Here is a 15,085-nt window from a genome sequence, read left to right on the forward strand (position 1 = left end):
ATGCTAAAAAGACAAAACTGCCTTCCAAAAGTGCAAATCTTTGAACTTGGAATTCAGAAATTTCAGGCACTTGCAGATAAAGACTGATTTGAAGACTGTCCATGTACCTGCTTCTCTGCTCTGGTCTATGTTTGCAGTCTACCACCCATCTGTTCTCTTTGCTCTGAGGCTTGTGGTTGAGCAACCACTGTGTTTGTGTGTATGATGTCTGCTTTTCCAGTTTTTGTTTTGGAGACTAACTATTCTCCTGAAGCAGCAATTTCTCCTTTGAACTCCAGAGAAGTACCACCTTGATTCTGAAGTATTTCAAGCTGCTTAGGTAAGAAAAGTCCCTTACAGAACTGCTCGATAGCTGCATGGCTGGTTTGCAGGCTCTAAGGTGGTGGCAACAAGATTATGTAAGTATGCACTGTGTACTCTATAGATACTGACACCATAGACGGTAAAGCAACCCCAGTCATGGTGGTTTGTTATTTCATAGTAGTCCACAGTTACGTCCCTATATCTAACCTTCCTGTGTCTCCTGCTTAAGCACATACTAAATGGGCTACACCAGAAGACCCCAAGCCCATGTAGCTTGTAGGCAGTATATTGCCCAATGAGACCTTCTGACATTGCTTATAGCTATAAGAAGTTAAAAGGTTGTAAGACTTTGGTGAGAGCTAAATTCAGTCTTACATGCAGTATGTTACTGGCTCAGCATTGTCCCTAATGGACTAGCAAAAGTTTGCACCACTAGACTACGAGGAATTAAAGATCTAGAAAAATATTGTGAATAATTACCTTATTGAATGTACGAACCTTCAAATTATGCTTAATTAACTTCAAGCAGTCTTTAGTACATGGAGGAAGAGGAGAAAATGCACCATGAAACATTTTTCAGTGCAAACTTAAATTTAGAGTACACTTGGAACAAGAATTACATAATAGCATGATGGTGGTTAATGCGCTATGACAGCAAGTGAAGAGGTATCTTTCTTACAGTATCTGGACAAAGCCAAAAGGAAGTTATGCCTTCCTTTTAAGTATTTGTGTGTGTATTTATAGTATAATTATGAAATATTAACTCTTTGCAACACTCTGACCATAATGGGCTTTTTCTCTCCCTTCCATGTCTTAACTGCAAGATTAACTTTGTGCTTTGGATTCTGGGAGTTTATATTGAAGAATGAGTTGAATAGAGGTCTAGGGAGTTACACGATGGAGAAATAATGTTTTTTTTCGCTATTTTTTATAGTTTCAGGGACAAACTGAATAAGGTAGGATAATAGAAGAACAATACATGACACTTCACACTTCAAAATCAAAAGACTAAACAACATGTCTATTCTAGTCATTACTGGCAGGAGACAGAACTACATCTCAGTGTTTCCATGAGTTCTGTGTATTCTGACCCAAGTATCCACAGCATCCCCCACTTCTTACGCACAAGGTCTGACCTTCATCTCCAGTAAATAATTCAGTGTAGCACTTCCGTGAATAAGTAGTATCAAATGTGTTTAACAGAAAAGAGCAGCAGAGGAAAAACTGTACTGTAAATTCTTCAGTAAACAGTGTCTTGCACCGTAACTGAGTTTCTTTGGTTGCATGCTAATTGCTGTTAAATCAGAATAAGCTCACAATAAGGCTCCTGGTTTCATAAGAAGGACCTGGCAGTGTTGGAAATAATAAAATTGCCCAAAATCCTTTAATTTAACCAGAGAGAGTAATAAATGACATGGTTGTCTTCCTTTTTTTATGCCAAGCTAGTTTGCTTTATGTTGTAGTACCAAACTTGTAAAATTGCTAGTATCTTTCTAGAGCTGAACATTCAGGTTGTCCTCCATCTGACCCAAAGACACCGAATGCAGTTTAATATTGAGGTTGTCCCCATCAAGTCAGCTTTTTTTTTTTTTTTTTGGTCTTATCTCCCACAGGTGTTATTCTAAATGAAGTTTCAAGGTGCTGGAGGACAATTTGAGGTCAGCTTAGTTTTTCCTGATATAATGGCTTGAGTTCATGTTGCATTTAAAATAATTGAACTGTATAATTGCAACCCTTAGGTTAATACCACCTTCCCTTTCAGAGCCACAGGGAAGTCCAGGTGGTTTGCAGCAGATTATCAGAGGAAGTCCTTGTGTGAAGACTTGACACTGGTTTGTGGTGATAGGGTTTTTCTGAAGCTTATTTTCCCTCCCACCTGTAAACATAATATTGTAATACTTCAATTACAGGCACTGGAGTTTATTTTGGGTAGTTGGAAGCCTGCTATTTTGCCGTCTGGGAGATAAGTGATCCATTTTGATAGACGAGGTTTTATATTACAAAATCTATAAGAAATATTTTGTATTAGTAAATCAAGAAGGTGTATTTTATATTAATAATTAAGCATAACTATGCTGTGAGCCATACCTGGTATTTGTTAAGCCAAACCCAATGTTTCTGTCATTTTCAAAATAAGCAGGAAAAAACTTCATGTCTGTGAAAGGAGTGTGGAGTCAAAGCGATAAACAATGTGAGCAAAGTCTGAGAACAGTTTGATGGTGAGAATTTGAGTTTAATTTGAAATAGTTTGTATTAACAGATGAAGATGCAAATCGCATAGCTGGAGCATTCTAAGCAATTTGGTAATTGCTTCCTTTTAAATTAGTTTCTGAAGTCAAACAAGTGCTTCTTGTCTCTAAATTCTGCACTGGCAATATTTCTTTGCAGACAAGGGCGATAAAAAGGAAGCAAGTCATCCTTACATACAAGTGAGCTCCTACAGACAATGAAATAGCATGAGAATACAAGGGAGGGGGCCATCTCTTTTCATTATGTGTTTACATGGTTAAGTAAGGCTGTCTTCTAGACCACAGGGTTTAAAATATTTTGTTATAAATCTGGCAACAGTTATCAAATGGTCATGTTTCAATCCACAACTGAGTTTATTTGCGGTATCTGGAGTTTTCCAGAACTCACTTCACTAGCCTGTAAAATGACTTGTATTTATTTTATGGGCTTACCACCAGATTAACCATGCCTCTGTTTCTAAAGCACTTCAAGAAAGCCAGATATCATGTATGCAGATCAATATTGAATAATAACTCTGCTCCTGTAGTAGCTCAGCAGAGGTGATGATGTATTCACTATTTTCAGCTGAAAGGAAAGTTTCTTTTCTTTATGTAGAAATGCCCTCTGGGCCTGTCATTGAGAAGTAGGTCACACATGAAAGGAATTTCAGGCCTGGAGCCCTGGGTCTCTTCAACCAGATATTCCACCCTACACAGTGGCAAAGCTTGTAGTACATCCTGGGAGCTAGAAAAAAATCTGAGGAGGATGAGAAACACTTCCCTTAAACATTTGAAATGTAAAAGTGTCAGGGAATTTGGAGTACTACAGTACTCAAGGAATGATATAGGATATTATCCTAAATGCTGACAAATCAGGATATTAACCTAAATGCTGACAAATTCCTAATTTGAAATTGATTTAGTGTTCTTAGAGATCTGTTACATTCATAACCTGCATATGTCCTGAATTCAAGCATTACTGATTGATCTACCTACATAAAGCTATTGTCTTTGTTCTTTTCTATGTAATGGCCTTGTGTTATCACAGAACAAAAATGTGTATTTGTTCTGTTTTGTAGATTCTAGAAACTGTGATGCAGTGAAGTAGTATAATTCTTCCTAAATCACTGCTTTCTGTATTCTGCATCCATCAGTTCCATAAATGGCTTCCATAAAGACACAGAAAGAAAGTGAATGTTCTCCTTAATGACCTGTCAAATTATACAGTATTGTAATCGGGGGAAAAAATACTTCCTGATTCTCCATGAAATAGTTGCTTACCTTGATAATTGCAAATGTTATTCAGTACATTTCTTTAAGAATCTTTCATACTGTGACTCAGTGACTTTCTTCAGTAGTGAATTCTGCTGCGTATAGCATCTCCAGTGATGTGGGTTTAGATGTTCTGCATTTAGCTAAAGGGATCACACAAATTAAAGCAGGTTTTTTAGCTCTTCCCAACTGAAAAACCTCTATCTCAAAATCTTTGCATGTATTCTTAGTCCTGATGACGAGAAATTGATTAAGCAAAATCATTTGCTGTTTCATAACAAAAGTGCTTAAGGGGAAAATGTTATCATAGAATCAGGAAGAAAAATGCCAGCAGGGAGATAATTGTCTTATGAATGTTTATCTCAGTATTCTTTAAAAGTATTTAAAGGAGCAGCCATTCCTTTGACCTTTTTATCAAGCAAAGAGGAAAACTATGTGTTTGCAGGAAATGGGGTAGCATCACTGTTCTTGATTTTAAAATACCAACAGAACAAATGAGATGCAAAGTAACTTGCCCAGGGTGGGTGACCAGCACACTGAGAGATCTGGGAATAGAACACAGGTCTCCTTGAAACCAGCCCACTCCTCTGCCAAGATGAAGCTTTGTCTTCAGGAGCAAGTTACTGTCTCTTCTTAGATATAACGCCACTGCCCCTATGAACTTGGGTTGGTTTGATTTAATTTTTTGGTTGGTTTTGGTGGTTGGTTTGGGTTTTTTTAGGCAGTTCTTACATATATATATATATATGCACACATATAGTGATTACAGAAATAAGAATGAAAGCACTCAGAGTCTCCTGCCAGCTAATTTAAAATCAAACTTGTAACTAGCATCACTGTTCATATAAAGGATCTGCTGTTTTATAGCATCATAGGCTCCTTTTCTGTGTCCAGACCTTTAAAGATACAATTCAAGTGCAATGCAAGTTAGAAGAAAGGTTTTGATGCTCTAGACAGAGCAGAAAAGCAATGCCACTTAACAAGGTAGTGATAAAATGAAGATTTTTGTTTTAGGAAAGTAAGACTCTTGCAGGATTGAATCCTGTCACTCATTTTTTAATCTCTTCATGTCCTATATTCCCATTCACAGAAAGATGGCTCATGGTCTTGCAGCTGAATAAATCCAGATAATTTTCCTCCTCTTGCAGTCCTAACTAGTGAGCGGTTCTTAGTAGTCTTCAGTTCCTGAGCTTGCACTTTGTACTTCTGACAAGAGAGGAGTATGACATTAAATGTGATCTCTGAACAACTTTCCCTATACAGCAGAGAGGTGCAGAGCAGCAATGCCTGACAGCTTTTCTTCACTCCGAAGTGAGTTAATTCCTTTTGTCTTGTCATTTTGCGCAACTGCAGCCTTTAAGCTACCTTTCAGCTTCCTCAGACAGTGCCCTTGCTCTCGTCATAGCCTTTTGAGTACATAGCATTTTGAAAGCACTCGCAAATCTGACTTTTCCCTCAAATTACTCACTGTCTTTATTCAAATGGCTATTAATGAACCTTTTTGCTCAGTTATACCTTCACTAAGATTAGACCAATATCTGGCCACCACAGATATTATGATGTATATTCATATTTGTATATGAATATACTAATAAACAGCAAATAGTCTGTTTGCAAAGCAAACATTAAGTCAGTAAAGGATTTTAACTGATACCCAGCAAATTACTTAGAGCAGCCCATACTTCGTACACGGAAGGATTTTTGTTTTGGTTTGTTTTTTTCTCAGTTCCCTGACCTGAATGTTTTTAAAGGCCCATCCCACTGCTGGTATAATTTTGAATTTAGAATACTGACAATAATTCTGTAGAGGCATAGTTACAGTCTTCTGGAACACTGTCATCTGGTGGTCGTTGTAAGTCACAACATTTAAATACAAAGGCAAAAATGGCAGACAAATTGAGATAGACAAGTGCTCTGATTATTCATTTTATTAATATTAAAGCTTTAAGGGTTCTGATCACAGCACTGTAGAGGATTTACTTTGCACAACTATTTCTCCTCATTCTGTAGTTACAATGAGCTGTCACAGTTTTCACTGCACTATCAGATAACGTGCTGTTGTTTCTAACCTTTGTGCTGTAGTAAAGATCAAAATACTTCCTAACTGAAACTAATCACCTGTGCATTTGTGTATGGTACGCTCCCTGACTGCTTTAACATCAACATTAGTATTCTGAATTTGATGAGTAGGAGTGAAACTGGACTTACTAACAAATGCAACGTTCCATAAACTGTAAAGAACAGTAGTGTGTACACATAAACTCTGGACAGCAACTCCGGTTACATGATTAGTGGTCCTTTCTGCTTAGGTTTATTTACTCTATTACCAGTTAATGTTCATTTAATTTTAAATCAACTCCCTCAATGTCAAAGATTATCCAGTGGGAATAATAGGAATATTTTGTACTAGGCATTATTTTAACAGCAGGATGATGATGTAAGGAAGAATTCAAACATGGCAAACCTCCTTTCCAAACAAAATATGAACCAACATTAAAAAGTTATCAGAAACACTACATATTGTGTTGCTTTCAAGTCTTTTCATATTTGTGATGGATGATGGGATTGAAAGAACTACCTGCTAGCAAGTTCATACATTTCTTACAGAGTAATTGGAGTTGTAGGTGTGGAAAAGAGCACTGAAAGCCATATTCATAATTTATGTCCATGGTTTTTTTGTGACTTCAGAAAGCTGCAGGAATTTAAAGACAGCACTTTAAAAATCACATTAGATTGGCTGGAGGCTATATGCATGAATACTTCAAGCATTATTAGCAACTAAGATAGTTACTGGTTGAGATACTATCAATTCTTTCAGTAACAGAGTGGCTTGTAAACTGAACTTGAAGCAGCACTAGGTGGGATTAATTCAGATCCTGAGCAGTCTGAAACAGCTCTGGCAACATAAAGCTATCCAGCTCCTGCCTGCCTCTGTCCCTCTTGCAGCAGATCCTGTACTCGGGGGACTCAGCACAGCAAGTCAGCAGAAAATCATTTGCTCTTTTGTCAGGCTAGTTTTCTGCAGACTCGACATGCTGAAATGACTTAGGGAAGGTCTGACAAGCACTGGAGCTAGCACAAGGCAAGGAATGGGACTGCAGGGACGTGTGAGCCACAGTTGATGATGATTAGAGAAGTCTAGACTGCTATGAAAACAGTGTATTTTACATTTATGCTCTATTCCCTTTCCCACGGAAATACTTTAATGATTGCTACAGATTTCATTTGGAACAGGCCTTTATTCTTAATTACCTACCATAACAAGGGCTGTTTGCAGATACACATGTGTCTTTCACAGACAGTACCAAAATGTCATATTTCTCTTATCTAGCCTACAATAACTTAAGGTGTACTTAAGGAAGACAAAAAAGGATGGGCAAATGTTCACTTTCAGCTACTTTTAACTTCACGAAGAAATCAACTAAGATCAGACTGACACTCTAGAAATAAGGTACTATTCAGTTAAGTGTGTATACGGGAATATAGTTCCAGACATTTCCCCCAAGACTTCTGTGGGGATTAGATTAAATACTTTGTATATTACAAAATGTTTTCACCAAACTTGCCCAGGTGCTAAAACATTTAAAACCCTTTTAGAGGGTTTATGATAGTATTTTGTGGAGTTACTACGTGTATCTTTAGCATTCTTATACTACTCTTTAATGTGGGATACCACTTCATATTGTCTGTGCAACACTAGATACATAGCACAAAATATTGCTGTTTTGTACCACTTCAAAAACACAGACACATTGTCTTTGATTTTCTTAAATGCCACCAATCTATATATGATTAAATAATACAAATATTACTTCACTTTTTAATAAAATCCAGGTTAGGCACCTGGAAAACAGGAGGTGATTATGTACATTGGAATTTACACAACAAAAGACCTTGCTGCAGTAAAAAATATCAAACTGCAGTCTGATTACTACAGTTAGTGCTATTGCAACCCATTAACAAGAGTTCCAATTATCCAATTTATTAATCACCTTAACATGTAGTAACTAAGACTTCAGCATAGGAAAATTACCACATAAAGTCTCCTTAGTATGGCACTATATAGAAGACCACACGGTGCAAGGTAGACTTGGATTAGACGTTAGGCAGAAGCTCTTCCCTGTGAGGGTGCTGAGGCGCTGGCACAGGGTGCCCAGAGAAGCTGCGGCTGCCCCATCCCTGGCAGTGTTCAAGGCCAGGTTGGATGGGGCTTGGAGCAACCTGCTCTAGTGGAAGGTGTTCCTGCCCGTGGCAGGGGGTTGGAACTGGATGAGCTTTAAGGTCCCTTCCAACACAAACCAGCCTGGGATTCTCTGATTTCTTGCAAATAGCATAGTGTATTTCTAGCCTTAATACAACATCACTGTAACACGGTAAGTTTCAAAACAATCCCACTGTTGGGAGAATGAATGGCAGCTCCTGCTGACAACTCCCTGCATCTCTATGGACAGGACTGAACATACACACAGATCTCAGCCAACAAGGGCTCTAAAGCCATAGGTTTTAAACTAAAGCTGCCAAGAGCATTTCCCCCATAGTTTCAAAGAGATAACAACAATGGTGGCAAATGCCACCTTTCCACAAATAAGGGTGGATATGTATATTTATATACATTCATATATATATTTATATGTATAAAGGGCCTACAACCATATTGATATACAGTCTGAGGCAGTGACACTGTATTTGTAAGCAATATACCTCATATTTACAAATACAGGAATACTCGTAAGGTTTTGGGGTGGACTAAATGCAATCAATGCAACTTTCTTCTAGTGGAAGGTGCCACTGCCATGGCAAGGGGGCTGGAACTAGGTGGTCTTTAAAGGTCCTTTCCAACCCTAATCGTTCTGTTACTAGCGGACAGCTTTCCAGGCAGTTTCAAAAAGCAACTTTTGCGCATCTTCTTAGTCCGGAGTTATCAGAAGCCCGAGAATCGAGCACCTCAGTGCTAACACGTAAGGGCTTACAATCCCTCACAGCGGCGGAGTGCGCAGCGGCTGCCACAGCTCTGAACCCCCCTCACTGCTGACCGAGCAGCGGTGGCAGGGCCGCGGGCGGGCACTGCCGCCTCCTGGGGCGGGAGGAGGAAGAACAGCGCCGGGCATCCCGCCGGGAAGTTTGTGCCTCGACGCTCCCCGTACCGCCCGCGGAGCTCGGCTCCACGTTGGCCGCGCAGGCGCAGCACCGCGGCGTTCACCTGCTCCGCTGTTGGGGGGGGGACACGCAGGGAGGAGAGGGAGGGGCGGCGGCGGCGGCTCCGCGGGGCTGGGGCGAGCCTTGCTCGGTCCCGCCGCCGCGCCGCTCACCCGTGCGGCGGGACGCGTTGCCTGCGGGGCACGCCGCGCTGCCCTCGCCGCCCGCGCCGCCCGCCCCCTCCCTCCTTCCCTCACGCCACCATGTTCAAGAAGCTGAAGCAGAAGATCAGCGAGGAGCAGGAGCAGGCGTCGCCGCGCGGGGCGAGAGGACGAGCCGCGCCGCTGCCGTCGCAGGTACCGCAGGGGGGCCGCGGTGGTGCGGGACTGACCGGAGGGTCGCTGCGGGGGCGGGGCCGGGCCGGAGCTCCGGGCGATTCGCGGTGCCCGGCCGGGCAGGGCCGCGGTTCGCCCGGGAAGGCCTCGGCGTCCTGGTCCCGGTCCCGGTGCCGGTGCAGGAGGGTCGTGGAGCGTAGACATTGGCTCCCGTGTGTGGCGGCCGGCCGAGGGCTGTGGGGCCGGCTCTGTCAGCGCCGGGCCTCTTCGCTGTAACTTGGAAGGGTAGCTGTGTCGCTAGGGGAGAGCCGCTCCAGGGGCTGCCCAGGGTGTTCCTTTCAGCCGCTCTAAGGTTAAAGGCTGGCTTCTGGAGGAATGTGAAAACCACTTCTTGCTTGAGCGTCAAACGGAGTGAAATAGACGTGGAACTCTTCGTCAGCATTTAAAGAGTTAGAGAATGGTTCGGGTTGGAAAGGACCTTAAAGCTCATCCAGTCCCAACCCCCTGCCACAGGCAGGGACACCTTCCACTAGAGCAGGTTGCCCCAAGCCCCTGTGTCCAACCTGGCCTTGAACACTGCCAGGGATGGGGCAGCCGCAGCTTCTCTGGGCACCCTGTGCCAGGAGTTTCTTCCAAATGTCTAATCGCAATCTCCCCTCCGGGAGGTTAAAACAGTTCCCCCTTGTCCTGTCCCTACAGGCCCTTCTAAAAGTCACTCTCCAGGTTTCTTCTAGGGCTGCTTTAGGTATTGGAAGACTGTCACAAGGTTTCCCTGGAGCTTTCCCTTTTCCAGGCTAAACAAGCCCAATTCTCTCAGCCTGTGTGACGCTTTCCTGTGCACCGGATAATGATCCGGTATTGCGATGGCTAATTATCTTTTTATCTCATCTGTATGTTTGTTCTTTCAGTTCCTGTAAGTCCCTTCTGTTTCCATCATTTAAGGGGCTAATCTGCATACCTTATTCTTACTCTTTTCTTTTTAACTGTGGAAAACCTGGCAATGTAGTATAAAGCCAAGAGCGAGGCTTTTTGGGTTTTTAGTCATAATTTAACTGGCCATTTTTCCCTTATATAGTTTCACAAAGTTATGACTAGCGTTGAATCCTAGAAACTACTGGGTTTAAATTATAATAATGCACATCAGATATGCACATCAGAGATGACATGGGTGAGTATCTATGAAGTGACAATGGCCAAAAAAGTGTTGTGATGATTTCATGCATGTGTTGAAGCAGAATAAATGCTCTCTACCAGTTCAGATTTATGTAGAAGGACTTTCACAAGTTAACTTGTGAAGTTAACTCTGTGCTGAAAAAGGTGATACCTGCTTGTGCTTCTTTGGCTTTTTGCTGGGTTAAGTATTCTTTTTGGAGTCTAAAATAGTAAAACTGGTACAAGCTCTGTATCATGTGAATGTTAAGCTAAGGCAGATAATTTGGTTAATTCTACAAGTAGGCCATCAGTTGCCTGCTCTTGATCTGGATGTAATTTGAACCACAGGGAGATCTGACACTGCATAGTCGCAGTATTAGACCATGGTTTCAAAACTGCTGACATGGAGCTACATAGTATTTATTTAAATGACTCGTTTGTCAAATGGGGACAGTATTTTTGGAAATGGATCTACTGTAAAGCTTTATGTAGCTTGTTGAGTTTTATTTTAAGCTTTTTCATAGTTATTAACCCTGAGTCTTCTCTAGTTAGTTAAGTACATTTTTGCCAGTGGCATATGTGGTGAACTTTGAGTACAGTGTGAAGAGATTGAGTTGCAGAGCTTACTATTTTCAATGAGCAGCATGCAATATTGTGACCCACTTAGTTCAGGATATTCGGTGCATGTGTGAAGGGATTGGTACTTGCTGAAAATCAGCCTTGTGAATAAATTTAGGCCTGAGTGAACATGTGCACCCGAAAGTGTAATGTACTGCAGTCTTGATTTGATTGTGAAGATGAACATGGGCAAGTTTTGTGAGACCTAATACAAGAGCTTACAGTAAACAATACTTTCACCTAGTCTGCTGTACTGTGGACAGAGTGGATCATGTCACTCAAGGGTTGACGTGAAGCAGAAAATGAGAACAGCTTTTCAGTGTGTAAAATGGTTGTCTTGCAGTATTGCTTACTCTTCAGTTGCCCTCAAGGAGCACCAGCAGGAAATTGGAGTTAAATTTGTTTTTTAAAAGTAAAGTAGGCAGCTCTGCTCACCTCTCACGTCTCATTTGAAAACAGATTCTGTAAATTAGGAGGGAGCGAGAAGGTTCTGAGGCCTGTAAAATGTGCTGGAGTCTTGAAGAGAGTGTAGAATTTACTTTTGTTACCTTGCTTTTAGTAATTTGGATCCTTAAAATGCATTATACACATTGTGTACTCATCATACAGATTCTCATCTACTTTCTATCAAGACGTTTTCAACCCAAATGTTGCAAATGCATCACATTTCTAAGTTGCATGAGGCTTTTGTTTGCATTCATTTTCGCACTTTTCTATACCCTGTTGTAGGGAGCCTTCACTCACCATGGCTTCTCTGCTCTATTCTTACCTTCTGCTTTGAAACTAGAACTTGTCATTTGTACTCTGGTTTGTTGTGCCCGAGATTAACTTTGCTGACCTACGACTGCTTAAATCCAGAGGCAAAACTTCTCAAGTGTAACACTTTTTCTGAGGAGGCCTTTGTAGCCTTCCCTCTTTCATCTGAATGCTTAGCAGACTGGTGTTGTCTGTCAGATTTGGAGTAGCTATGCTCTGCCACTCACAGGCTGAAGAACGTATCCGTATCTAACTTCTGGCAAGGAAAAATGCTGTTGCAATTCCATGTGTCTCCTGGACCGATACTTGTTGGAGATGGTCACCTGGCAAATGGGGATGAAGAAAAGGCAGAGACATTCAGTGTGGTTTTGCATCAGTCTTTAATAATACTGACAGACCTTAGGGTCCCCTGAGTTGGAGAACCATGACTGCGTGAGCAGTGACTTCCCATTTGCAGACACTGGAATTGTAAGGTACCAGCTGTCTTGGCTGAATGTTCACAACTCCATGGGACCTGATGGGATTCATCAGAGTACTAAAGGAACTAGCAGATGTTACAGCAGGACCCCTCTCAGTCCTTTTGGGAGTCTGGGGAGGTCCCTGCTGACTGGAAGCTAGCCAGTGTTATTCCAGATTACAAGGAGTGTGTGAGGGAAGACCCAGGAAGCAACAGACTTGGTAGTCTAACCTCAGTTCCTGGAAAAATTACAGAGACGGTCATACTGGTGCTTTTGAAAGGCATTCAAAGAACAGTGCAAGCATCAGGCACAGTCAGCATGGGTTCACAAAGGAAAACTCCCATTTAATTAATTTTCTATCCTTCTATGGTGTCGTGGTTTAAACCAAACCACACAGGTCGTCCACTCACCCCCCCCCCCCCCCGACCCTCCCCACTCCCGAAGGGATGGGGAGGAGAATCAGGAGAATGTAACTCCCACGGGCTGAGATAAGAACAGCCCAGTAACTAAGGTATAACACAAATCACTGCTGCTACCGCCAATGATAGTATTGATAAGGGAAAATAACAAGAGAATACGATACCACCGCCGAACGAGTTCGACCCCCCCTAAGAGAGGGAGTGTGCCTTTCCGGGTAACTCCCAGTTCCCTCCCTGGGCATGACGTGCTGTGGTATGGAATACCTCTTTGGCTAGTTTGGGTCAGGGGTCCTGTCTCTGCTTCCTCCCGGCCTCCCCTCATCCCCAGCAGAGCATGAGACTCACAGAGTCCTTGCCCAGAATAAACATTACTTAGCAACAAGTAAAAACAATCAGTGGTGTCAGCTCTGTTACCAGGCTTGAAGTCAAAACACAGAGCTTTCATCAGTTCCTAAGAACAAAACGGCTCCTGGTAAACCCAGGACATATGGTAAGGTCACCTACCTGCTGTGTGAAGGGGAGGTGGTGAATGTGGTTCTTCTGGGGTTTAGTAAGGGGTTTGATGCTCTCCCTCTCAGCATCCTTCTGGACAAAGTAGCACATGGTATGATGGCAGGTTGTGTTGGATAGGGAGCAGTGGTGGAGTAGATTCCATGCATAGCAAATGGAAGTACCAACTGTATTTCACCCTTAACCAGTTCCTTAGTACTACAACTTCTAGGCCTCAGTTTTCTCTAATACTGCGACACCCTCCCCTTTCCCCCCTCCGCTGTCCCCCTGTCCCCCCCCCCCCCCAGTTTTCCCACAGAGTGTAGTACCACACTTGAACTTTTGGTCAGCCCTGAAGTGGTCAGATAGGTGGACTGGGTGATTGTTGTAGGTCCCTTTCAACTGAACTATTCTATCCTGTTACATTACCTCTGTTCTAGAGCAGTGAAATCTGTAGAACCATTAAGGGCGGAGTGAAGACATGAAGAAATACGTTCGTGCTCCTCAACAGCACCGAAGTGGTGATGGTGAACTTACAAAACTGTTTTTCTGCTGTTTGGTGAGGGCCAGAAGTGATCTTTAAATTACTGTGTCTTGGTTTAAGCCCAACTGGCAACTCGGTACTATGCAGCTGGTCGCTTACCTCGCTCCTTCTCCCCTCCTTGGGTGGGATGGGGAGGAAAATCAAAAGAATGTAAAACCCACAGTTTGAGATAACAGTTTAGTAACTAAAGAATAGTGTAATACTACTACTACTAATAATAATGATAAGGGAAATAAGGGGAGAAGATACAAAATTAAAAGGGGAAAGGGAAGAGGAAAAAACCACAATTGATGCACAATACAATTGTTCACCACCCACCTGCTACCCAGCCTGACCTGAGCAGCGATCAGTTTCCTCTAGAAGACTCTCCCCAGTTTATACACTGGGCATGATGTGCTATGGGATGGAATACCCTTTTGGCTAGTTTGGGGCAGGTGTCCTGTCTCTGCTTCCTCTCAGCTTTTTGTGCCCTTCCTCACTGGCAGAGCATGAGAGACTGAAAAGTCCTTGATCAGGGTAAGCACTACTCAGCAACAGTTAAAACATTGGTGTGTTGCCAGCGTGATTCTCAGACTAAATCCAAAAGATACCACTGCAGCAGCTCCTAGGAAGAAAACTAGCACAGCTGAAACCAGGGCACGCTGGTACTGGGTTAGGGAGCAAGAACAAGAGAAGGAGAGTTGTTGGCATGAATAGATCATTGTTGTTCCTCAATCCCTGTGAATATTTTTGGTCTTAAATTTTGCACCAGGACATAGAGCTTTCATGGTGAATGCTTTATTTGGTGCTAGGTGAGGTGTTTGACTTTTGAGTTGCATTTTCAGGTGGGAGCACTGCGCCCACTTGGGTCAGACCTGTAACTGTGACTTATTTTGGAATAGTCTTGTGTTCTGTATGATGTTGATGTTAATTCATTAGTATCCAAACTCTACAAAATGTGCTTACTGATTTAGGCTATAAATTGAGTGTAATTCTCTGAAAAAAGTGTCTTTTTTTTTTGGCAATATCTTTTCAGTGGTCTGCTACTCTGGCAGTCGTGTTTGATTACATCCAACTGTTATGTGAGACAAGCATTTTGCAAGGCAGAATTTATGTATGCACCCTCAGTGGTGGCGCTGCAACAAAGTGTTAAAGGATTTGTGGTAGTTACTGTTCTTTTTGGTGGTCATTTTTGGTTTGTTGGGGTTCTTTTTAAACACTTTGTTCATTCTGATGATGCTGTAGTATATACCTAATGAGATGGTGTAAATTAGTTTCTTTGTGTATGGAAGCTTGTTGATATTTTAATATTCAGTGGATTTATAGTGAAGTTTTAGACTTGAATTTTGAAGTGTGAGGCTGACAAGCTACATCTGGGATGGGTTGGTGTGGCTTG

The 15,085-nt window shown here is 42.2% G+C and overlaps 1 protein-coding gene across 4 annotated transcripts in view; it reads left to right on the forward strand.

The window, feature by feature from the left end:
- Positions 1 to 9,167: 9,167 nt before the first annotated feature.
- GOLGA4 (golgin A4) overlaps positions 9,168 to 15,085 on the forward strand; it is a 54,918-nt gene continuing 49,000 nt past the window's right edge. For all 4 annotated transcript variants that reach the window (XM_065665768.1, XM_065665769.1, XM_065665770.1 and 1 more), the window contains exon 1: positions 9,168 to 9,295. In XM_065665768.1, coding sequence (XP_065521840.1) covers positions 9,203 to 9,295 — 93 coding nt within the window. In that variant the 5' untranslated portion in view covers positions 9,168 to 9,202. The remainder of the gene's footprint in view (positions 9,296 to 15,085) is intronic.

This window comes from Lathamus discolor, chromosome 2 (assembly GCF_037157495.1).
Source record: "Lathamus discolor isolate bLatDis1 chromosome 2, bLatDis1.hap1, whole genome shotgun sequence".
Classification (NCBI taxonomy): Eukaryota; Metazoa; Chordata; class Aves; order Psittaciformes; family Psittacidae; genus Lathamus; species Lathamus discolor.